Source organism: Salvelinus alpinus, chromosome 20 (assembly GCF_045679555.1).
Source record: "Salvelinus alpinus chromosome 20, SLU_Salpinus.1, whole genome shotgun sequence".
NCBI classification, from domain to species: Eukaryota; Metazoa; Chordata; class Actinopteri; order Salmoniformes; family Salmonidae; genus Salvelinus; species Salvelinus alpinus.
This window is the reverse complement of record NC_092105.1, coordinates 38,143,906-38,170,103: the sequence shown is the minus strand read 5'-3', so window position 1 is coordinate 38,170,103 and position 26,198 is coordinate 38,143,906. Positions and strand designations below refer to the sequence as shown.

The window sequence follows — 26,198 nt, the reverse complement described above, 5'->3', positions numbered from 1 at the left end:
TCAGACGAGTCCCGTGACAGTTGTGGGGGATTCATCTGTCCATAGAGTGGTCATGTTAGTCAGTAGGCCCAACCGTTCGTACGCTACAGATGTTTTTGTGAGAAGGCCGATTTTGGGAATCTGTCCTGGTCTGACAAACAGTGCTGTTGTTCTGCCACTTTCCAAGACAGATGCTGAAGGCTGACATAGGCGGATGTGGTGGATTGAGATGCAGCCCATGCAAAAAAACACACCATTGGCTTAAACGGACTGATTTTGATGGGGATTTTTTATTATGTTAATTAGATTGGCGCACAGGTGCATCAGTAGACTCTTAAGGAGTTTAAACTAGCTAGCTGTGGAGGGCTCATTAGGATGACTGACTGAACCAAATCTGTTACGGCTCATGTACACTAGCACGCGGAAAATTTTCCGCGTGCCGCTTCGGCCGCCCAGAGTGGCTCGCTTGTGGGCGTGCTGGCAGCATATAGGAATATCCATGTGCGGGAGAACTTCACCTCCTGCTTCTTGAAGAGGGTGCTGTGCCCTGGCAACACCTTGTGCCATTGACTACACTATGCACACCCACAAGAGCCACCCACATTGCAATAAGAGTATTTTTCCATTTACTTAACTATGTCAACTGCAGTTATTCAATTCCCAGTTTCTCTCCATTTAATTTCTACTTCTCAGGTGAGGGCTTGTTTAAGTAAGGGTGATGCCTGCACAAAAACAAAACAGGCTATTTTAAAAGAGTCACCCATATTGAAAGAATGTAGAACAGTTAAGACACCCTACCCAATATACTGTAGCTCTCCCATTACCTCTACTTGCTGCCCATGCTCTCACATACTCCATAATAGGACATATTCAATATTGCGTCCTCTAACTATCTCTATGCTCTAGCACAGCTTGCAACCTCAGTGAATTTCACAAGGCAAGTTCAAAGGATCTCACTTCCGTATTACCGCCTTTAAAGTTTAATGTGTCTAAACAAACTGTGTTTGCCTAACTCCGACCCTATGCAACCCATGCATGAATCAATTTGAATGTCAGTGTACATTGGGATAGTCTGATTGATTAATTTATTGTATTATAAACTTGTAAATCATTATCCACTTGAGGCGCCGTTGACTTAGGTGTCCATATAGTTGCCTGAGATATTGCAGCCAGTCAGTCTTCTGGAAGTGTGTCAATGTGGTATCGTGTAATTTTTTTTGTAGTGTACACAGCCCAGTGGAATGAATATTGCTGTAGTTTTCTCATTTGCATTGAGTTTCCTCGTGTAGCTAAACGTTCGTGTACAGGATTTAAAAAAAAATAATAATAAATTGCTCAAGCGTGGTTAGTTGGCTCGGACACGAAATACATTTTATTCCACAGTCCTCGTATCTTTAAAATTGAATTATTGAAATGGAGTGCCGTGTGTTGTCTGTTCAGAGTCATGTGGTCAGGGGATACGTCGGGAATAAATCCGCAACATTTCCATTGCAGGTAAGAAATTAATATGTTTACGTTGCTTGCAGGGGGTTTGCAATGTGTGCACGTTTGACAGCTCTGCTCGACTAGCCTGGCTACTGAAGATTCTGAGAAAGGGGAGAGAGTACAGGAGAGATTCGCAAAACTGATCAGATTAGCAGAATGACAGTCACATGTGCATACAGTAATGTGTTTTAGTATTCAGTTAGTGTATTCGAATAGAAGAGGTAGGAAAAGCTCAGAATAGTAATGCAGAATAACAGAGGATACAGTGTACGCAACCTGTTCATTCAGACATAATCAATACAATGAATTTTATGATGTTGTACTCAAATGATTGTGTGTGTGTGTTCGTTAAGAAAATGGCATAAGACCACAAAAGTGAAGCATTGTTATGAGCTGTTTGTCTCCTCTCAGGTGCTGGGGTTTGAAGTGGACTCCATCAACTCTGTGCAATTCTCCAATCACACAGGTATGTAGGCCTACAGTGCAGTAATTCCATGCTCTAATATACAATTTTACAAAAACAATTGGTAACCATAGGCAACAATAGGCTACTTTTATAAAAGCACACCAGAAGAAAATGAAATCAAGAATCAAATCCTATCCTATCCCACCCATTAACCCCATAGGATATAGCCACGTGGAATGGAAGAATGTCTTTGGATCCTTTTTGTTCCGTATCAGTAGCCAATATCGTCTTGGCCCATCCCCATCTCGGCCCACATTCAAGATTTCAGTGAATGTGTTTAGTAAGCACAGTGTGTAGCCTAGCTACAGTGGTCTGTAACACTAGCCTCATCCTCTACTTTTTGGGGAGCTCTTTAAAAAAATTTTTTTACCTCTCCCCCCAATTGTCGGGTGAATACCCTTCTGTTGTAAAGCTCAACAGTGTCCCACTTTCACTCAGAGAAGAATAATCAAGCCCTTGTGCTTATCCAAAATTAGTTTTTGGCTCAAACTTGTGCAATTCACAAACCCATTGTGTCTCCCAGAAACACATTTTCTAAAGTTAGGTTGTAAAATACTGAACATTTGGAGTAAATGATGATACAATGATCTCATACATGACATGAAATCCAAGTTCTCTGTAAGGTGTTGGAAATAGGCCTACGGGTAACGATTGATAGTCCATCAATTAAATGCAACTGTACGGAAAGAAGGGAGATACTGAACTGTTAAGTAATGGGTTCGTAGAGTGCATACCATTCATTCAGAGATTGAACACTGGGATGGTTGTTTTTTAACTTCTAGTAGGCTGCAGTAGCTATGTTAGCTCATGCTTCACCTTTCAATATGGGGGATGGCAGTGGACAAAGTGGACAAAATGTTCTGCCATGAATATTTGATGGTGGGAAGTTAAGATCAATGTCAAGTTACGCCTACAGCTCTCAGACAATCTGTTTAATTAAACAAGCTATAGGAACGGACTATGGTGCCCAATTAGATATCTTCCTTTACTACAGTGGAGCTCTGTTTTTCCTTTACTTTTCCCCATCACCCCCAGAGTCCCCCTTCTCTCTGATCTTGGGTCTGGGCCAAGGGGGCCTCCTCTAAACCCAGTGGGAAGCCTGTGTTGCCTGGTTGGAAATGTATTCCCCTCATTCATTCTTGATCCTGGAATGTCTCTTCATGATTTAACATACAGTTAAAGTCGGAAGTTTACATACACCTTAGCCAAATACATTTAAACTCCAGTTTTTCACAATTCCTGACATATAATCCGAGTAAGAATTCCCTGTTTTAGGTCAGTTAGGATCACCACTTTATTTTAAGAATGTGAAATGTCAGAATAATAGTCGAGAGAATGATTTATTTCAGCTTTTTATTTCCTTCATCACATTCCCAGTGGGTCAGAAGTTTAAATGCACAAAATTAGTATTTGGTAGCATTGCCTTTAAATTCTTTAACTTTGGTCAAACGTTTCAGGTAGCCTTCCACAAGCTTCCCACAATAAGTTGGGTGTAGTGAGGTGCGTACTGGCAGCAGAGAAGTCAGGCGCAGGAGAGCGAAAACTGATTTACAATGGTGTCGTTTAATATCCATAAACCACCGTCAACAGAACAATACAATAAATGGGTCAAACAAAACCCGGTACATACCAGCATACCGTGCATAAGTACTACAAGAAACAATTACCGACAAGGACATGGGGGGGGAACAGAGGGTTAAATACACAACATGTAATTGATGGAATTAGAACCAGGTGTGATGGAAGACAAGACAAAACCAATGGAAAATGAAAGTGGATCAGCGATGGCTAGAAGGTCGGTGACTTCGACCGCCGAACGCCACCCAAACAAAGAGAGGGACCGACTTCGGGCGGAAGTCGTGACATTGGGTGAATTTTGGCCCATTCCTCCTGACAGAGCTGATGTAACGGAGTCAGGTTTGTAGGCCTCCTTGTTGCACACGCTTTTTCAGTTCTGCCCACAAATTTTCTATGGGATTGAGGTCAGGGATTTGTGATTGCCACTCCAATACCTTGACTTTGTTGTCCTTAAGCCATTTTGCCACAACTTTGGAAGTATGCTTGGGGTCATTGTCCATTTGGAAGACCCATTTGCGACCAAGCTTTAACTTCCTGACTGATGTCTTGAGATGTTGCTTCAATATATCCACATAAGTTGCCATCCTCATGATGCCATCTATTTTGTGAAGTGCACCAGTCCCTCCTGCAGCAAAGCACCCCCACAACATGATGCTACCACCCCCGTGCTTCACGGTTGGGATGGTGTTCTTCGGCTTGCAAGCATTCCCCTTTTTCCTCCATTATGGACAAACAGTTCTATATTTGTTTCATCAGACCAGAGGACATTTCTCCAAAAAGTACGATCTTTGTCCCCATGTGCAGTTGCAAACCGTAGTCTGGCATTTTTATGGCGGTTTTGGAGCAGTGGCTTCTTCCTTGCTGAGCGGCCTTTCAGGTTATGTCGATATAGGACTCGTTTTACTGTGGATATAGATACTTTTGTACCGGTTTCCTCCAGCATCTTCACAAGGTCCTTTGCTGTTGTTCTGGGATTGATTTGCACTTTTCGCACCTAAGTACGTTTATCTCTAGGAGACAGAACCCGTCTCCTTTCTGAGTGGTATGACGGCTGCATGGTCCCATGGTGTTTATACTTGCGTACTATTGTTTGTACACATGAACGTGGTACCTTCAGGCATTTGGAAATTGCTCCCAAGGATGCACCAGACTTGTGGAGGTCTACAAATCTTTTTCTGAGGTCTTGGCTGATTTCTTTTGATTTCCCCATGATGTCAAGCAAAGAGGCACTGAGTTTAAAGCTAAGCCTTGAAATACATCCACAGGTACACCTCCAATTGATTCAAATGATGTCAATTAGCTTATCAGAAGCTTCTAAAGCCATGACATAATTTTCTGGAATTTTCCAAGCTGTTTAAAGGCACAGTCAACTTAGTGTATGTACAGTGAAATAATCTGTAAACAATTGTTGGAAAAATTACTTGTGTCATGCACAAAGTAGATGTCCTAACCGACTTGCCAAAACTATAGTTTGTTAACAAGAAATTTGTGGAGTGGTTGAAAATGACTCCGACCTAAGTGTATGTAAACTTCCGACTTCAACTGTATAAGCTTATGTTCACCATATTTGTTATCTGACTTACAGGAAAGTACAGTGCCGTTTAAAAAAAGTTCAGTGAGTTGCTCTCCTGTCTGTTAGTGTTCAGCGTAATCAGGTTATCTCGCTAAAGTGAAACCTGAATGTGTGTCAGTGAGTTCACTACCTACAGGGAAGACTAACAGAGTGCTGGTGGGGAGCACAAGGAATGAGTGACTGTAGATAGGGGAGAGATACTGTGGAGGGGAAATGCAGACATACATTTTGTAGCCCGATAACTTCACTCTGGCCTCAGTAAGGTATATGCCCGTGCATAGAGTTTTTGTGCAAATAAATCATTTGTTGATGGAAATGAATGATGTGATGCTTCAAGTGCATGTGCAGCGTTACCTTGGAGTTCAGCCCACTGTGTCCACTCCCTATCACATTACTGACCAGCTGTTTATTGAGTACTAGCCCATGCTCATGACCTACTATAGTTTCCTTTGAATGTGTTCAACTCACGTTCAGGGTTAGAAGTGAATAAACACATTCCTTATATGTTTGAGCTCTTAAACCCAAGACTGTACTCTTTCTTCCCCTGCAGGTGGTTTATTGGAATATGTTTAGAGATTATAATCGTTGCTAGGCCTGTTTCTTGCTCGGTTGTGAATGTTTTTTTAATTTAAAACAATTTAAATGAGCTGCTATGTCCTCAGCCCAATGTCAGAGAGACAGGTGCTAGAGGAATGATTGATGCAGGTAACTGAATTCTAACAATGGAGATTGTAATCAGTCTTCCTCTGTCAGAATGTTTGGTTGTTTCAGCCTCCATTCGTCTCTCCCAACAATCTCCCAAATCCAAACCCTGATTAACTGCTCGACAACTTCTACTTAACATTTCCTTCTGCTGGTCATATGAACACAACTAGACTATATAATGAATCAAATGGCTACAGATAGAGTTCTGTACCCCAATTTGCCCAGGTTAGAGTAGTAGAGCCCGACCGATATATTGGTTCACCGATATTGGCCTTTTTACCACTGTATCGGCCAATAATTCCAACAATAACCGATTTTCAATAAATAGGATGACAAAAGGGACTCTTGTGCTTATCTGACCACTTGAGGCCATTCTCATGATGTCACAATGTATGAAATTAACATTTGAAGCATAGTTATTGGACAATTGCTCTTTTGGATGGCAATTTATGAGAATTCAATTTGGATAAATTACACTTTTTCATTTCCCCGCTGTAAAACAGTATATCGGCAGATTCTAAAAGTATTCGTAAAGTATTCAGACCCCTTGACTTTTTTCACATTTTATGTTACAGCCTTGTTCTAAAATTGATGAGGAAAAAAACAATTTATCCATTTACACACAATGCCCAATAATGATCAAGCAAAAAACAGGTTTTTAGAAATGTTTGCAAATGTATGGAAAATAACTACTGAAATAACACATTTACATAAGTATTCAGACCCTTTACTCAGTACTTTGTTTAAGTACCTTTGGCAGCTATTACATCCTCGAGTATTCTTGGGTATGAGGCTAAAAGCTTGTCACACCTGTATTTGGGGAGTTTCTCCTGTTTTTCTTTGCAGATCCTCTCAAGCTCTGTCAGGTTGGATAGGGAGCGTCGCTGCACAGCTATTTTCAGGTCTCTCCAGAAATGTTAGATTGGGTTCAAGTCCGGGCTCTGGCTGGGCCACTCAAGGACATTCAGAGACTTGTCCCGAAGCCACTCCTGTGTTGTCTTGGCTGTGTGCTTAGGGTTGTTGTCCTGTTGGAAGGTGAACCTTGGCCCCAGTCTGAGGTCGTGAGCGCTCTGGAGCAGGTTTTCATCAAGGATCCCTCTGTACTTTGCTCCATTCATCTTTCCCTCAAGCCTGACTAGTATACCAGTCCCTGCCACTGAAAAACATCCCCACAGCATGATGCTGCCACCACCATGCTTCACTGTAGGGATGGTGTCAGGTTTCCTCCAGACGTGACGCTTGGCATTCAGGCAAAAGAGTCCAGTCTTGGTTTCATCAGACTAGGTGCCCTTTGGCAAACTCCAAGCAGGCTTTCATGTGCCTTTTACTGAGGAGTGGCTCCCGTCTGGTCACTCAACCATAAAGGCCTGATTGGTGGAGTGCTGCAGAGATGGTTGTCCTTCTGGAAGGTTCTCCCATCTCCACAGAGGAACTCTGGAGTTCTGTCAGAGTGACGATTTGGTTTTTGGTCACCTCCCTGACCAAGGCCCTTCTCTCCCAATTGCTCAGTTTGGCCGGGCGAACAGCTCTAAGAAGAGTCTTGGTCGTTCCAAACTTCTTCCATTTAAGAATGATGGAGGCCACTGTGTTCTTGGGGACCTTCAATGCTGCAGATATTTTTTGGTACCCTTCCCCAGATCTGTGCCTCGACACAATCCTGTCTCGTAGCTCTACGGACAATTCCTTCAACCACATGGCTTTGTTTTTGCTTTGACATGCACTGTCAACTGTGGGACCTTATATAGACAGGTGTGTGCCTTTCCAAATCATGTCCAATCAATTGAATTTACCACAGGTGGGCTCCAAGTTTTAGAAACATCTCAATTCCCAGTCTCATAGCAAAGGGTTGGAATATTTATGTAAATAAGGTATTTCTGTTTTTAATATTTAATGAATGTGCCCACATTTCTAAAAACTTGTTTTTGCTTTGTCATTATGAGGTATTGTGTGTAGATTGATGAGGAAAACAATTAATGTAATCAATTTTAGAATAAGGTTTAACGTAACAAAATGTGGAAGAAGGGAAGGGGTCTGAATAATTTCCGACTGCACTGTATATTGGTATCGTTAAATTTTGTCCCCACAAAAATCGGAATCGGACCTAAAGAAAACATATCACTCAGGCTCTAAAAAAATATTGATATTTCTGTGCATGTGCAGGTTTTTTAGATTTGTATTTTTATTACATTACTGAGTGCCCACTTCGCTGCATATGTAGCTGTGGTGCTGAGTGCTCTGTTGCCGCAACCCCTTTCTTGATCGCCTATGTCTGGTCAATGGTGTAGCCTACAACTAATGTGTGTGTAAAATAACACATGCGCAGAACATGATCTGGATCCTTAGCTTTAAGAAAGAGGTTCCTGGAGTGGGGTGTGGGTGAAAACTCTGTAGCCATGGACTATAATGATTGATGACTGGCAGATTAGTGTTTCTATAATCACCTTAGCAACCAAGTCTTCCTTCCTGGAATACCTTCAAAGAACCCAGTCTGGCCAATTTACCAGTCCACACTATCCTTCCATAAACAATAGCCTGCTAATACCCTGAACTTTTCATTCCGGGTATTAGCTGCCACTTGCAGACTTGTCAATCTGTTGAGTGAAGTCTTAAGGTTTTCCGTTACCTCTGACCATTGACCTCTTGTTTCCAAGGTTACGCTCATTGGAAAGGGCAAGTGCTGACGGCAGATGAGCTGAACGTTCTCTATGAGGGTATCAAGCTCAATAACGTCAACCATTATGACTACGTCCTCACAGGTGAGAGATTCCAGTTTCCGTTGTCAATATGGATTCTGCCAGTTGAGCAGTTTTTTTTAACAGTTATATAATATTATGTAGGAGTATTATAACTATGTTGACCTTTAACCTATGATCTGTAAAGATTCTAATCAGTTAGTTTTCTTTAATGTTTCCACATGAGGTGTGTGACCTTTGCATAACCCATAGATCTTCTCTTCCCCAAGGGTACACCAGGGACACATCTTTCCTAGAGACAGTGGTGGACATTGTTCAGGAGCTGAAGAGGTTGAACCCAAAACTGGTGTACGGTGAGTAACCATTGCTACACAGATGTGTATCCTATATTGCTACACACAGTAAGGCTCGGGGTGAATGTAGAGCTTGGATGTTGGTGTGTTCTTACATGTTTGCTTTGTGTTATCAGTGTGTGATCCAGTGATGGGAGACCAGGGATCTATGGTAAGTATACCATGCTTATAGTCATTTTATTATAGTATTTCTTATCCTTGCTTATTATAGTAATTTTACTTTTATTATTATATAGTTCTGTTATTCTTCAAACATGTTCACAATATATGTAATACAGTGAGGGAAAAAAGTATTTGATCCCCTGCTGATTTTGTACGTTTGCCCACTGACAAAGAAATTATCAGTCTATAATTTTAATGGTAGGTTTATTTGAACAGTGAGAGACAGAATAACAACAAAAATATCCAGAAAAATGCATGTCAAAAATGTTATAAATTGATTTGCATTTTAATGAGGGAAATAAGTATTTGACCCCTTCTCAATCAAAAAGATTTCTGGCTCCCAGGTGTCTTTCATACAGGTAACGAACGGAGATTAGGAGCACACTCTTAAAGGGAGTGCTCCTAATGTCAGTTTCTTACCTGTATAAAAGATACCTGTCCACAGAAGCAATCAATCAATCAGATTCCAAACTCTCCACCATGGCCAAGACCAAAGAGCTCTCCAAGGATGTCAGGGACAAGATTGTAGACCTACACAAGGCTGGAATGGGCTACAAGACCATCGCCAAGCAGCTTGGTGAGAAGGTGACAACAGTTTCTGTGATTATTCGCAAATGGAAGAAACACAAAAGACCTGTCAATCTCCCTCAGCCTGGGGCTCCATGCAAGATCTCACCTCGTGGAGTTGCAATGATCATGAGAACGGTGAGGAATCAGCCTAGAACTACACAGGAGGATCTTGTCAATGATCTCAAGGCAGCTGGGACCATAGTCATCAAGAAAACAATTGGTAACACACTATGCCGTGAAGGACTGAAATCCTGCAGCGCCCGCAAGGTCCCCCTGCTCAAGAAAGCACATATACATGCCCGTCTGAAGTTTGCCAATGAACATCTGAATGATTCAGAGGACAACTGGGTGAACGTGTTGTGGTCAGATGAGACCAAAATGGAGTTCTTTGGCATCAACCCAACTTGCCGTGTTTGGAGGAGGAGGAATGCTGCTATGACCCCAAGAAACCATCCCCACCGTCAAACATGGAGGTGGAAACATTATGCTTTGGGGGTGTTTTTCTGCTAAAGGGACAGGACAACTTCACCGCATCAAAGGGACGATGGACGGGGCCATGTACCGTCAAATCTTGGGTGAAAACCTCCTTCCCTCAGCCAGGGTATTGAAAATGGGTCGTGGATGGGTATTCCAGCATGACAATGACCCAAAACACACGGCCAAGGCAACAAAGGAGTGGCTCAAGAAGAAGCACATTAAGGTCCTGGAGTGGCCTAGCCAGTCTCCAGACCTTAATCCCATAGAAAATCTGTGGAGGGAGCTAAAGGTTCGAGTTGCCAAACGTCAGCCTCGAAACCTTAATGACTTGAAGAAGATCTGCAAAGAGGAGTGGGACAAAATCCCTCCTGAGATGTGTGCAAACCTGGTGGCCAACTACAAGAAACGTCTGACCTCTGTGATTGCCAACAAGGGTTTTGCCACCAAGTACTAAGTCATGTTTTGCAGAGGGGTCAAATACTTATTTCCCTCATTAAAATGCAAATCAATTCATAACATTTTTGACATGCGTTTTTCTGGATTTTTTTGTTGATATTCTGTCTCTCACTGTTCAAATAAACCTACCATTAAAATTATAGACTGATCATTTCTTTGTCAGTGGGCAAACGTACAAAATCAGCAGGGGATCAAATACTTTTTTCCCTCACTGTATGTGCACTCATGAACCTACTACCCTCTTCTTTTCCAGTATGTCCCTGAGAATATACTGCCTGTTTACAGAGACAAAGTCGTAGCAGTGGCTGACATCCTCACACCCAACCAGTTTGAGGCAGAGTGAGTACACTTGCTACTAGGATACATTGGGTTGCATATATTACGTTGCTATGTCAATGTGCTACACAACATGCCATAATGTAGTTATCACAGTAACGACAGAATGAATGCCTACTGCAATATTACTACCCAAGAAAGAAATCATGGTAGCTGTTCTTAGCCCTTTGCAAAATAACCCTTATTGGTCAAAAAACCTTTGTTCCCTTATGTTTTATTGGTAAAGCAGCAGACCAAACCTTTCCCCAGCCCTTTAAGTGAACACTGTGCCCTGGTTTATGCATTCGTCATTACGCATGGCTTGACTTGATTTGCCCTGCATACGAGTTCACCCTCTGGACAAATGTAAAATTACATTGGCCAAAAGAAGGGGCCATTTTTACACAGAGCATTTTGATGTGTATATTTATGCAAATATGTCTTGAACCACTGTGCTTGTACTGTGTGTGCATAACCTATGAGAATGTGTCTCTTAGGCTGCTGACGGGGAGGAAGATCAGCACAGAAAAAGACGCTCTTGAGGTGGGTTCCATTGTCCATCACTTAAATCTTGTAGAGCTAATACACCATTAAGATGATGATGGTTGTAATGGTTAGGATGATGATGGTGGTGATGAAGATGGTTTTAATCTTGACTGATGGTGAATATGATGATGTTGATGAAGGGTCCTTGCTCTCTCAGGTGATGGACCTGCTCCACCAGATGGGCCCTGATATGGTAGTCCTCACTAGCACAGACCTGATCTCTCCTCACGGGGGCCAGTTCCTAGTGGCTCTTGGAAGCCAGAAGATGGGTAAGGCAAGGGTCGGAAGGAAGGGCTCAGGCTGGTAAAGAAATGTGTCCCTGTAGGTTTTGGATAGTGTATGTGAATGTTTAACTTGACATGTTAAAAGGTAACAAAGACTCATACTCGCACTGTGTCCTTCAGTGAGACCAGATGGGACTACGTCCACCCAGAAGATTCGGATGGAAATGCCCAAGGTGGATGCAGTGTTTGTGGGAACAGGAGACCTGTTCGCTGCCATGCTGCTGGCCTGGACCCACCACCACCCCAAAGACCTGAAGGTCAGTAATGCAGAGATAACAACAAAGTTACATAATTTACTAATGTAATAAATGTGCTTTGGATGAACTAGTCTCTTTTCTTACCTACTTTGTCATCTCTCTTAGGCTGCCTGTGAGAAGACTGTCTCTGTCCTGCACCATGTTATCAAGAGGACCATTACCTATGCCAACAGTAAGATGATATAGAAGTCTCTGCCTGCCTGTCTGTATGCCTGTCTAATTTATATTCGTCTTTCTAACATCTCTCCTCCTCTCCATCAGAGATGGCCGGCCCTGGTAAGAGACCCAGCCCTGCTCAGTTGGAGCTGAGGATGGTCCAGAGCAAAAAGGACATTGAGTACCCGGCCATCGTAGTGGAGGCCATCGTCTTATAACCCAATGCCTCATAAATAGACATAGGATTTTTACACCATGAAATGTCATTTGACTTTGCCTTATAGGATCTCGTAGAGAGCACTATGTTTTCAGTCTGGGTATTTGCCCTGCGCACCGCACACACTCTTATACTTAATCACTGCCATGTGTCTTTACTATGACCTGAGCATTGTCACCCATTGGAAACATGGTAGATGGTATTAGAGGACCAAAAACAGGGTATGGTTATTACTGTACATCAGAATAGAGAAGTGGAGGTATGGATGCCTGATTGGCCCTCTATTTGGCATTGGCATGGCATGGGCCCTGAGTTTCACCTGACAACGTGAGCTGACCAGGGAATTCTCTGAGCCTCAGTTATGGGTTGGGGATAGATCATAGGCTTTTATCAGATACATTGATGCATCGACATGAGTTGTGCTACCATGATCATGTTATGCAATACTAATCTGTGCACATTTGATCGTCGGATTTTCAATTGTCAATGTTTCATTTTAGGCAAAAAGTATATAATTTGATAGTTTGACAATTCTAGATGTTTTCATAATTTTTATTTTGTAAATGATTAATAGATGTTCATTTTACTTGTACTACTAATGTGCTTTGTCTGTCCTAATACTTGTTATATAATTCCTAAATGTCTAACACATTTCAAACTGAGGTACCAATATTTGCACAGATAGTCTTGATAAACATGTTAATCATTAATTGTAATCATTGAATGTTTTTCATGGTCTTGATTGTCTCACTATTTTCAAATCCTTACTAGAACACAGGCCTATGTCGGTATGAAAATGTACAAATTGGCCTTAGCAGAGTCTGTTAGAGGAAATGTTGTGTGCCTGTGCCTGCTAAGGTAATTAAATAAATCTTTACACAATGTTAGAAAGATAAGTGCCAAACTTGAAGCTGCAGCTCTGAGATGGAGTGTATATAATAAATTATGAATAATAAAATATTAGTATTTTAATTAATCCATGGGTCTCTGTAGTTTCTTCAATTGTATCTAGTGAGGGCCTTCTGCACCTGTTGCTATGGCTCCCTTGGGTGGGATTACAGTGAGATCAGTAGTTTTTTCTGTTCTACGCTCAGAGTCCTAGGGGCACACTGTAGCTTTAAGCGAAGTTCTCATTGGAGTATTAATTGATCCCACAGGTATTGGAGCCTGATGCCTGGAAATAAATGATTTCTGCCAGCAGTGAATTTCTATTTTCTTTATTTTTGTGTTAGTGCTTGAAATAATGGATATAATATGCCACAGAAGGTGAATGTTAGAGGTTATATAAATTAGATTTGTGGAATATTACAGATAATTAAATTACTGGCTGGCTGGGGGCCTATGGGCCTGCTGTATTCTGGTGAGATTAGGGTCAGGTTTCACAGCCTCTGATTGCAGCAGTAATGCCTGTATGGACAGTTTTCATAAACCCAAATTAACAGGCAGGCTGAGTAAAGAAGCTCACGCTGTGCCAAGGCAACACCAACCAAGTTGATGAGTCATGCTTTTTGTTTGGGGTGTCTGACCATAACGGTGCCAGGCCTGTCAGCCCAGCAACAACACCGGAGCTCAACTGGAGGTCTAGGAGGCGGTGGTTAGTTACAGTAACCAGCAGAGGGCGTCAAAGACAGTTATCCCTGACCCATCCCATGCTGTACATGACTGTACAGAGGACCATCAATAACCGTAAGGGGATAGCATGAATCTTATTGATTGTTGGAATGGGTATTTGTGCACTGCAGTGTTTAAAAAAAGCCTTATGTGGTTCCCTATACTGCACTACTTCAATGTATTGTATCTTTCACCTCTGTGTGATGATGAGAATGATGATGATGATGATGACTGTGACTAACAGTTAAGCAAGACAATGCCACATTCCCAGAGTAAAAAAAAATCGAATTTGTCTGTATCTGAGCTACTGTGTCTCAGTCAATGATGTATATAAACCCTGGATTGCTGATGTTATGTATTGACCAATGGGAGGCTTTGAAGCCACCTGTCGACCATATCCTCCACAGGAATTCATGTAATTCTACAGTATTTCAATTAAACATTTCATGGACAAAATTACATGTATTTAGTATTATTTTGTTGTAGTGGGGACAGTAACATTAGAACTTTCAAAAAAAGTATACTTTAAGGAAAATGTTTTTATATAAAAAATTGTTATCTTTTATTTTTATGTTGAGCTCACAGTATAATTTAAAAGTATACATTACGGTGTATGTAATAGAATAAAGGTGACAAAAACAAGTGTAGACATTAATAAATACATTTCTATGGTGTATACAATGGTTACATTACAGCCTTATTCTAAAATGGATTAAAAAAATTAAAATCCTCATCAATCTACACACAATACCCCATAATGACGAAGCAAAAACAGGTTTTTAGACACTTTTGCAAATGTATTAAATATAAAAACAGAAATACCTTATTTACATAAGTATTCAGACCCTGTAACGTAAAAAATGTGGAAAAGTCAAGGGTTCTGAATACTTTCCGAATGCACTGTACTTACAATCCAACACACACATACACACACTACATACTGTACACTCACAGACACAAAACACACACACATTCATATTGATGCCACATACTGTGCACAAACTTTCACACTCTCCACATATGCTGCTGATATCCTGATTGACTAGTCAGCTTTTACCCGTACCTAGATATACAGTGCCTTCAGAAAGTATTCACACCCCTTGACTTTTTTCACGTTTTGTTACAGCCTGAATTGAAAATGGATTAAATTGAGATTTTGTGTCACTGATGTACACACAATACACCATAATATCACTGTTTTAAGAAATGTTTATACATTAATTCATAATGAAAAGCTGAAATGTTCTGAGCCAATAACTATTCAACCCTTTTGTTATGGCGAACCCCATCTCTGTACCCCACACATACAATTAATTATCTGTAAGGTCGCTCAGTAGAGCAGTGAATTTCAGGCACACATTCAACCACAAAGACCAGGGACGTTTTCCAATGGTTCGCAAAGAAGGGAACCTATTAGTAGATCGGTAAAAAACAGAAGCAGACATTGAATATCCCTTTGATCATGGTGCAGTTATTAACTACACTTTGGATGGTGTATCAGTATACCAAGTCACTACAAAGAAACAGGCGCCTTCCTAACTTAGTTGCCGGAGAGGAACAAAACTGCTCAGGGTTTTCACCATGAGGCCAATGGTGACTTTAAAACAGTTACAGAGTTTAATGGCTGTGATAGGAGATAACTGTGGATGGATCAACAACATTGTAGTTACTCCACAATACCAACATAAAAGACAGAGTGAAAAGAAGGAAGTCTGTACAGAATAAAAACATTCCACAACATGCATCCTTTTTTGCAATAAGGCACTAAAGTAATACTGTAAAAACTGTGGCAAAGAAATTAACTTTTTGTCCGGAATACAAAGCATTACGTTTAGGGCAAATCCAACACATCAGTTAGTACCACTTCATATTTTCAAGCATGGATCATGTTATGGGTATGCTTGTCATCAGCAAGTACTAGGGAGTTTTTTTGTGGGGATAAAAAATAAACTGAATAGAGCTCACAGGCAAAATCCTAGAGGAAAACTTGGTTCAGTCTACTTTCCAACAGTCACTGGGAGACAAATTCACCATTCAGCAGGATAATTACCTAAAACAAAAGGCCAAGTATACACTGGAGTTGTTTACCAGGACAACATGTTCCTGAGTGGCCCAGTTACAGTTTTGACTGAAGTTGGCTTGAAAATCTATGGCAAGACTTAAAATGTGTCTGTCTAGCAATGATCAACAATGAACTTGACAGAGCTTGAAGAATGTATAAAAGAATAATGGGCAAATATTGTACGATCCAGGTGTTCAAAGCTCTTAGATTTACTTAGAAAGACGCAGCTGAAATTGCTGTCAAAGGTGATCGTAACATGTATTGACTCATGGGGTTGAATACTTTTCCAATCAAAACATAGGCCAGCAGCATACCACCCTGCAACCCACTGCTGGCTTGCTTCTGATGCTAAGCAGTGTTGGTCCTGGATGGGAGACCAGATGCTACTGGAAGTGGTGTTGGAGGGCCAGTAGGAGGCCCCTTTTCCTATGGTCAAAATAAATATCCCAATGCCCCAGGGCAGTGATTGGGGACATTGCCCTGTGTAGGGTGCTGTCTTTTGGATGGGATGTTAAACAGGTGTCTTGACTCTCTGTGGTCACTAACAATCCCATGGCACTTATCATAAGATTAGGGTTGTTAACGCCAGTGTCCTGGCTAAATTCCCAATCTGGCCCTCATACCATCATGGTTACCTAATCATCCCCATCTTACAATTGGCTCATTCATCCCCCTCCTCTCCCCTGTAACTGTTCCCCAGGTCGTTGCTGTAATTGAGAATGTGTTCTCAGTCAATTTACCTGGTAAAATAAGGGTTAATTAAAAAATATGTGATGTTTTATTTTGTATTTTGTTTACAAATGTTAAAATGTTCCTTCCACTTTGAGTATTTTGTGCAGATCATTGACAAATTACAATGTAATCAATATTAATCCGACTTTGTAACACAGCAACATGTGGAAAAAGTCAAGTGGTGTGAATACTTTTCTGAAGTTATTACCTCAACTACCTCGTACCCCCTCGTAGCTTCAGAACCGTTCGCGCGGCTATGATTCTATGAGGAAATAAATGATGGAGAGATAAGAGTTGCAGGCTCATGTCTATCAGAGTAGAGAGGGAGATAAATCACAGAGCGTGAATATCATTCTAGTTATGTGCAAGATACAGGCGCGCTTCTCTCTCTCACCACATCAATGTCCACGCGTTGGTCTATATAGGCTACAATGCTGCGCAAATTACAAACCCGGGCCGGCCCAACACGAATCAATTATCTGGTATGTTTTCACATTATATTTTTTATGGGGCAGTCAGGAGAAGTACAGAGAAGTCAACTTGAATTGGCCTAACTCTGATTGCTTTTATTTTATTAATTTATTGTTTACATCGCAAACAGTGAAAAGTATTGTTCATGCCACGAGAGGTACCGGATCCTAGAAAATGGGTTCTGGAACGAAACAGTCCAAAACTGAGAGGTGCAGGATCCGGCACAAATTAAGCACAGACTACATGTTAATGTTTTTAATGTATGTAAATAGTAAATTATTTAGTCTGTATTGTATTTTTCGTTATGTGTCGGACCCCAGTAAGACTAGCTGTCGACATTGGCGTCGGGTAATGGGAATCCTAATTAAACTCAATCAAAAAAAGATATTAATGGGAACGGCCAAATTACATGAACTGTTTCATTCCGAATATGGGTGAGGGGCCGGACCGGAAGTTTGATATCGTCTCAGCTCTGCTCTTTCATACCTCAGTTGGTCCTTTCAGCGACAAACAATAGCATAGCAACCACCCTGATGAGTGAATTAGCTGGCTAGCTAGCTACAGATAATAATTTAGCTTGGAATACAGAAGAATCCAAAGTGGCTGCACTAGTTTTGAACTAGCTAAGAAGCTTGCATCTTCAAAACTGGAACAAATCCGGAGACTCATCACACACAGAAATCAGGTAACGTTAACATTATCACGGCGAGTGACAGCATGGGGTAACGTTAGCTTACTGGCTAGTGCTAGTAAGCACGATTCTTCTGATGTTTGGTGCTAACTACCAGTTAGCTAGATAGGTAACAGAAAGCTTGATTGCTAAGTGTTATACCTTACATGCTAATTTACGTCATTACAATCACGTATTCGTTTTCCAGACGAATAGCTAGCTGGATTGGTCCCATGTAACGTTGTGTTTGTGTAATTGGCTAGCCAACAGTATTTCGCTAACAGTAAGTTTAATGAGCAATCAACGTATTTATTGGGAAAGCTATGTAGTTGGCTTCAATCTTGTTAGGTAGTTGCTAGCAAAATTCATATCACAAATATACAGTAGCTATCTTGTGTAAAAAAATAATAATAATATGCAATTCCTGATGCACATTTTGCTTGGTTTTGTGATTTCTATTTGCAGGAATTGTAACGTTACATTGGGAAATTGTGGGTATCGCTCACTTTTCGACGTTGACACCGCATGTGTTGCTCTGTCATGCCTCGATCAGACAGAGTGTAGTTACGTTTTGGCACACCAGAAGTCCATACATTTCCAATGGAACGCTGCGTTGCCTTGCAGCATTTGGGCATAGTTCTGTGTGGTGCATACGTTGGATTCATCCACGTCCACAACATCCGCTGATGTTAAATGGCTTTATAAATACATTCCATTGAAAATATGATTAAACCGTATGTGTAGACCTTACATAAATATAAGCAAATGGTAAATGTCGAACTTTAGTGGATTTGTGTGGAACAAAACATTTAGGATTACATAATGAAAAAAGTTTGACTGCAGAATGTATTATACAACATTGATGCAATCAAGCTTTCGGTCAGATCGAGGCAAGTATAGCTGACTTGGCATGTGTACATTGCACTAAAGTAACCCGGTGGGATGACAGACTCTCCTTCTGCGTGCCTTGGCGATTCTGTAAAGTACATTTTATTAAATTGCACCAGTACTAAAATTAATAATTTAAAGCATCTCTTTGAAATGTCGCTAGCTAACTGGATGATGTGCATGTTTGATCTTCGTGAAGCCTACACACCTAGTAGCTCTCCTGGACTGTCCTGGAGGAGGGTTGTCCAACCTGCAACATTACAATTACAACCAAATACTTTTTCTAAAATAATACCATTCAATGAACCAGGTATCAAATTGCTAAGTTTGGTTTGGTACCTAAGATGTTTATCTATTTGTAAGGGTAAAATGTTCAGGGGAGATATTGACAGCATAGGAGTTAGCTAACCTTGCTTTGATCTTAACTGCGTGATTGAAAGACCCTTTGATCCAATTCCGATCGGAGTAGCCTAATTGTTTGATATTGGGATTTTTGCGTTACTTTTTTTTTTACTTGTCTATTCGGACAACTTAAATCTATAATCTGCTTGTCCAACATTTTTAACTTGCCCTGGGTAAGCGGACCACCATTATTGTCGTTCACTGCTGGTACTGTATGTCCAACCCAAGGGCTCATGTTAGCTTCCCCGGCGGCCAGCTTTGCCCTCTCTTCTTGGTCAGGCTATTTGTGAGGAGAATGAGCCGCCTTTACTTTTTAATGTTGTGGCTGAAATAGCTGCCATCTGGACAAGTTTTTATTTAGCCCACCATGTCTTCAGAGAACAAAACAAACCGCAACAAGAAACCAAGAAGACACTTGCTGCAAATTAGTTAAGGAGCTAGCTGTTAACCTAGCTCTGAGATAATTTCTCCAGACCTTTCTTGAGTGGCACTGGTTGGTAGCCAACGGCAGGGTAAAGCCAGAACCAACAACTTGTAGTCAAACTGTTACCATGGCAGGTTCTGCCATGCTAACTCCACCCCTTTCCAAGAGAACCCAGCCCCCTCCAGGTTGATGGAAATTTGAAGTGACTTATCCAGGGTGCCTGTAGCTCCCTAATCAGTGCTAATCTGATCTACCGAGGATTAGAGATGAGTAAGGCATGTAAGATCCTGCTTACATGTATGCCTGTCCTCTAGAAGGGAGACACTGGCCATTCTTGCCTACCTAGCTCTCATTAGCTTCATCCAGTGAGTCTGAATTGAAGTGGACTGGTAGTTGGAGGTGCACTGTTCCTCTGGGTCATCTTTGTTGGACTTCAGTTATTTTGGCCCATTGTAGTGTCGTCCGGGGACCACACTCGTCTCTTGCGCTGAGTGGGCAGTTTTCCGTGGGATCTCCCCTCTCCTACCTACACCTCATCCAGTGGGATCTCCCCTCTCCTACCTACACCTCATCCAGTGGGATCTGGTTGAGTTACAGCTTTCATCATATTCTCCTTAGTTCCCTCTGAGGGATTACCATGGCTGTGCAGCAGAATAGGCCGTGAGTGACAATCCGCTGTCTTCCCGATCGGTTTTATTCAACTTATTAATTTTATTTTGGTGGGATACACAAAAGGTCAATATGCTGAATCAGAGTGCGGTGATGATCTTCACCGGGATCTGTGGGGCGTTGGTGGTCCTGGCTATGGGCTACTACGTCTACTGGTAAGTCATACTGGGAAGGAGGGGGGTGGACCAGCCACTAACCAGGGCCGTTCAGATGGCCTCCGGTAGATATCTGGACCAGTTCTGTGACTTCAATGGGTGCCTGGCATTTTGCTTGGGGAGCTTCAAGAGTAGTCGGCTCATATCCCATCTTTAATCCCCTCATTGGTATGTTCTACATGTTTGTTACGACCCAGACAGTTGTATCAAATGGACTTTGAGAATCTTGTCCCTTGTTGGCCAGATGTGGGCTAATGGTTTTCTCAAATCCTAATTTGACCTTTCCTGGCTTTTGTAGAATAGATGGCTCCTATGGCCATACATAACCATATCCCCCAGTGAACCTGCAACCAGGTGATTGAGGAGAGGCAGCTGTTCCTTTCCTAAGCAGCTTTAACCCAGTGTCTGTACTCTGTAATCCTCTCCCAGGAATGCGTGAGGCCACAGGTGGACCTTGCTTTCTTTCTCAGGCTCCTGGGGCTAGGCTGGAGCTCTACTTACGCTGCCTGTTTACTTGAGTTGGGTCCCTCAGGTCTTGCTTCCCATGGAGAAGCAACTAATATATGATGCTTTGAGGGCTCTAGTCTGAGGTAATGCTCACCAACCTTGGTCTTGGAGATGATCCTGGTTGAAAGAGAGGGAGAGAGTAAAGCGCTCTCCAGACGGACAAGCGCTGGGCAGAGCAGGGTTCGCCTGGTTTATCCCTCTTGTCAAAGCAGCTACTGCCTTCACACATGAGGGCAACAGCTGACCGCCGGTGACCATAGCAACAAAGCAACCAACATTTTCGACGTGTGAAAAGTGAATTGCTGTAACACCATAAGCATGCATAAAAAAGTATTTACAGGCAACAACAATTATGAACCCAAAAATAGATTAGAATACAATGATTGTTTTTGGATGTAATTCTGCTCCCCACCTAGCTCCATTGAAAATGAATGGGATGCTCCTGCTTGTCTGGAAAGCCATTAAAGGGGCAATCTGCAGTTGCTACATCCATTTCTGGAATTTAAATGTACCCATTTGATTCTTGAAGAATTTATCTTATAAATGCCTCATGAGCTCAGTTCAACTGTCGTATACTATCAGAACCAAAAATATAAGATTGTTTTACGTCAATGTTTGTAACCACTGTAAATTATAAACAAACACTATATAGCCTCAACATGGATGGTCAGTCCTTGCACCCGGAGATCTTTCTATGAATTTGGGTGGTTACATTTCTCCAGCTCCATCCCTCCGCTTTTTTACTGAAACTGGGGCGGGGGATATGTTTTGTTATTGTTTCAACTAAGGATTGCCGCTTTTTAAGATGGCTAGAAAAGGAAGAGAGGGACTGGATGCGGAAGGAGCAACTATAATTGAACTCTACTCTTTGAACATATGTTCCTTTGAGGATGTTAAAGGGGCGAATTCTTTTAGGACTCCCAGGTGATCCAATTGTAAAAAAAAAAAAAAAGATTTCTGCCCCCGCTTTTGCTACTGTTAGTGCACAGATGCACACCGAAAGCATTTTCTTCCAATATTTATTGCAGTGAGCTGGAAAATAAATGGATCCCGTGGTCACATCTGAACAGGCTGTGCATGTGGGAGAGAAAGTGTGTACGTGCTCTTTACCTCAACCCAGAGCCTTCTCTTCTGGTCTCAGTTGGACGCGGTCTGTTGGGTTCCTGTTTGAAGCTTTGACTACAAAGGTACACTACAATCTGTCCTTCTGATACTCAGGTTAATGGCCTAAATGTAGGGGATTACTCTGAATAATCTACAATGCAGACTGCCTTTAAATTTTTAACTGATTATGACATGGGAATATTCCCCCAATGGTGTATAACCCCAATTGGTAGCCCTCTCCTCTGTGTTCTCAGATGCTCTCAAGGCACTACTTAAGTAATGGGTGGGATAATTATTGGGCAACCTTCCATTGCAGTTTTGCAATTTTATTAGGAAATGACTTGTTTGGCAACGTGGTACCAGACATGTCTCTACTCCCAACCTACTGCTTTCTCGTCCCTGGGTTTGATTGCCTGTTTGTCTCACAGATTGTGCAACACGTTGGAATGCATTTTGCCAATACAAAATACACTAGGACTAGGCCAGCCCCACACACATACAATCCAAACAGTTTGACACCTCTGGGCTAGACACCTCTTGTAGATCTGAGAGAACTGGATAAGGGGTGGGCGTAACCAATCAGCTAGGTTAATTTTGACAAATTTTTGATTAAGTTGAACTGATTGCACCCTAATTGGCCATTTCTATTCATAGGATTCATATAATATTCATTAAATATAATACCCAACATCTGATTTGGACCAAACCACTTCTTAACAAAGTAGTGTTGTGTTCAAAACCACCTAAAGTAAGACCGACTCAAGACCGGAGCAAATCGAATCCAAGTCTAGACCAAGAACGGAGGGAGGGCCAAACAGTCAAGATCGGGAGGGGGACAACGGGTACGAGACAGTCAAGACCGAGACCAGAACAGTGAGAGTCCAGTTCAAGACCATGATTGTAATTTTGTCAAATCGCCACCATAATAAGAGTTCAAAATGTCCGGTATTTCTGTGTTCATATTTCAGAACAACATATGGATTCTGAATGGCAAATGTATGCATTGGGCAAATGGAGCCACACTACAAATTATTACTAACCCAAATACAGTGGGCAACAATGAGGGCCTTCTACGCCTTGAGAGGGCTAAGGATTTATAAAATAATAATGATCCTTCTAATTATATTTTCAATGATCTGATTTAATCTATTCAGTTCGTTGGAAAGGGTTAACGCTGAAGAAAAAAAGATCCAATCAGAAAAAAATGTGGGTGGTCTCTGGGGGGAGAAATCTAGCTAGCTAAGTCAGACATTGGCTAGGCCATCAGAAGCTAGTATTCAGAACTGTATTAGGGCAAAATGATTGAGTGACAGCGGAATCAATCACATTTTCAGTAATGGGTGGATCCGATTTTACAAAGGCTAACAGGTCACTGCAATAGCGAGCAGTAGTTTTCCCACGGTCTAGCTAGCTATCTTTTGTTGCAGGCTAGTTTTGCAGCGGCTGCAGCAGGAGTAATCGAAGAGAATGTTGTTGCTAATTTGTTAGCTTCTCCCTTTTCAATAACTTTCAACAAGAATACGTTTTTACTGCGGTGGGCTAAATCAGGGTCCCACCGTGATTCTTGGTAGTCTTAAACAAATCTACTTTGAAACAAAAGTATACACCTCACACACATGGTTATTTAAAAAAAGACTCCTGTATCGTGTCAGATATAGAGTTGAAATGTATTACATTTTTGTTTGCATCCCAATATTACACTTTATATACATCACAGAAGACTGAAAAATAAACTGTTTGACATAGAAACACGGAATGTTCGTAGTAAATTTGTTTAAATTATGAAAAATATTAATAACATTCTTCCCATGAGTCCAAGAGGGTGCTTTGGGTCATTGACTGCAGGAAATGGTTGTTTCAAATGATCATCTGGCGATTGGAACTGTATTCTTTTGTAATGTTAATGTATTCTTTTTTTGTTTTTTTCAATCTGATTGGGTGGGTCTGCCACGGCCTGGCTCCCCAGGGGGTGGGCTTGTGTCCACCCAGGCCCACTCATGCCTACGCCCCTGACGCAAACGCTGCATCATGACTGAATTGAGCTTCATAAATAGCCCACTAACCAAGACTTCGGACGAAACTTTTTCAAAACCTGGTTCGAATACCCATTGTTGCCTTAGTTACCATTTACTGGTAGATCACATAAATTGAAACGTCTTTCCTTCCGGCTGCCAATGACATTAATCTGTGAGCTGCGCCATGCCAAAACCAGCTGAGAGCTGCGCCATGCCAAAACCAGCTGAGAGCTGCGCCATGCCAAAACCAGCTGAGAGCTGCGCCATGCCAAAACCAGCTGAGAGCTGCGCCATGCCAAAACCAGCTGAGAGCTGCGCCATGCCAAAACCAGCTGAGAGCTGCGCCATGCCAAAACCAGCTGAGAGCTGCGCCATGCCAAAACCAGCTGAGAGCTGCGCCATGCCAAAACCAGCTGAGAGCTGCGCCATGCCAAAACCAGCTGAGAGCTGCGCCATGCCAAAACCAGCTGAGAGCTGCGCGCCCTTGCTGCCTGCAGATGGTATTCCGCTGAAACTAGGCTGTGTAGGGCATGCATGTGAATATATTTGATGTGCTTTGTGATTGTGTAGGCTACTTTGATACACATCAGTAGGGATTAAGAAGTAAGTATATGCAATGCTCCACACTGAGCCCATGTCCAATAGGTTCGCCACTGCGCAAACATGTCTATAATAGATATCACATTTTACTGGTCACTTGCAGGTGTACGAAATGCTTGTGAAGCTAGAAGCAGAGCTGCCATATCTGTCAACGCCATCTCGTAATAAGGTATTAATGTGTATACATTTGGCCTGTCAAAGTGGTTTTGTGCGTTTACTGAATGGAGGCTGATAATTCAGAGTTTTTTAAAAATCCGCTGGTCTCGGCTGGTTTCTGGAACAAATTAAGTCCTCAATGTCCGAGACAAGACAGAGTACAAATGTATCTGACACCGAGACACTGAAAATGTGGTCCTGAGACCAGTCTCGAATATTACAACACTGTCACACAAACTAAGACGTGAAGAATCCAAATAAATGGTCAAAAGACACCAATGGAGAAATTAGACATTGAAGTCACTTGCATTTTCCCACATAAATTAGTTTGAAAGTCCCAGGTTTTGCTCACTAGATGCCGCTGTTCCTGGCAAATGATCTGTGGCCTGTTGTGTTAATTAAATTAACCCTTTGCAACTTTGGGGAGAAAGTTTTTGCTCATGGTGAAAATAATATTTGGATTATCCTTAACATTTCAGCCAGTCCTCCATGAAAGCAATTCAAACACACACAGGCTCCTTCTCTTAGAAAAGTTTACAGCTAGGCAGGGTGCGTAATTTATATCCAAAAACAATCAGTATTTCTATTGCCCCCTCAGTTAATTTTCTGCACAATTTGCCATGAGGCATATAGAAAATGTAGCCGGTTTAAAATAAGTTTGCTGAAATTCTACACTTTTTGCCATGGTGCAGAGAATTATTATTATTATTTTCTTTACTTATTTCATCCAATTCAAAAACAAATTGCCATGGGGTGGAGAGAAATGAGCACTTTTACAGCTAATTTCCTGCAATTCTACACATTTTGGATGGAGGAAAATGTTTGCAGTTTTTTATATGATAATTGATGATCAATGGGCCCCACCCCGGTCGGTAATTTGACCATGCTTATTACAAGTTTAGACAGCTGGTCGCTAGACTAATTTACCATTAAAACCATTATTTTACTGACATGGTCTGAGTGACTGATACACAAGGTGCAATTTCTAAATTTGGTTGTGTATTATATTATTCTAACTCTCAGAAGTACTTTTTGTTTTGTTTTTTGTTTTGTGAAATTGGTCCGTGGGCCTACAAAAGGGGGGCCACCAGTTGCCCATCCATGGTTTAAACAAAGAGCAGCCATTCCTGGAAAGAGCAGACCCACTACTAATATGACACTGTACATGTTACTGTATCTATGCCTATCACCGTGATTTAAGCTATGCCAATTGTGAGGGCAACACTTAGGCAAAATCTCCTCCAGTCCTTTTAAATCAGAGAATAGAAGAAGCCTTGAGCTTCAATGGGTGTTTGATCTTGTTTATAGGCTACAATCTGGATTAAAATATCCCCATCACCTGCTGTGCAGTGGACAAACATCAAAATGGAGCTGGCTTAACACCCATTCAGTGATGTTCAATACAGCACATAGACTTGACTTCTCAGAACTGTGCAAGACGAGATACTGAGAATGTTTTG

The 26,198-nt window shown here is 41.6% G+C and overlaps 2 protein-coding genes across 4 annotated transcripts in view; both read left to right on the top strand.

Annotated features, from left to right (window-relative positions):
• The first annotated feature begins 1,105 nt into the window (after positions 1-1,105).
• On the top strand, positions 1,106-13,248 carry LOC139546800 (pyridoxal kinase-like). The gene is made up of 11 exons (XM_071355592.1): positions 1,106-1,473; positions 1,876-1,930; positions 8,438-8,542; positions 8,749-8,832; positions 8,949-8,983; positions 10,751-10,836; positions 11,310-11,355; positions 11,516-11,627; positions 11,763-11,899; positions 12,005-12,071; positions 12,161-13,248. Exons 1-11 carry the CDS (start codon positions 1,393-1,395, stop codon positions 12,271-12,273), a joined length of 921 nt encoding a protein of 306 aa, XP_071211693.1. The 5' UTR covers positions 1,106-1,392; the 3' UTR covers positions 12,274-13,248.
• A 3,891-nt stretch (positions 13,249-17,139) lies between these two features.
• The window catches only part of LOC139546799 (1-acyl-sn-glycerol-3-phosphate acyltransferase gamma-like), a 29,313-nt gene continuing 20,254 nt past the window's right edge, over positions 17,140-26,198 (top strand). Inside the window, exon 1 of one of the 3 annotated variants that reach the window (XM_071355591.1) lies at positions 17,140-17,159. The gene's annotated coding sequence lies outside the window, so the exon portion shown is untranslated. Of the gene's footprint in view, positions 17,160-17,606; positions 17,834-26,198 lie in introns of those variants that run through there. The other 2 variants (XM_071355590.1, XM_071355589.1) reach the window with 2 other exon arrangements.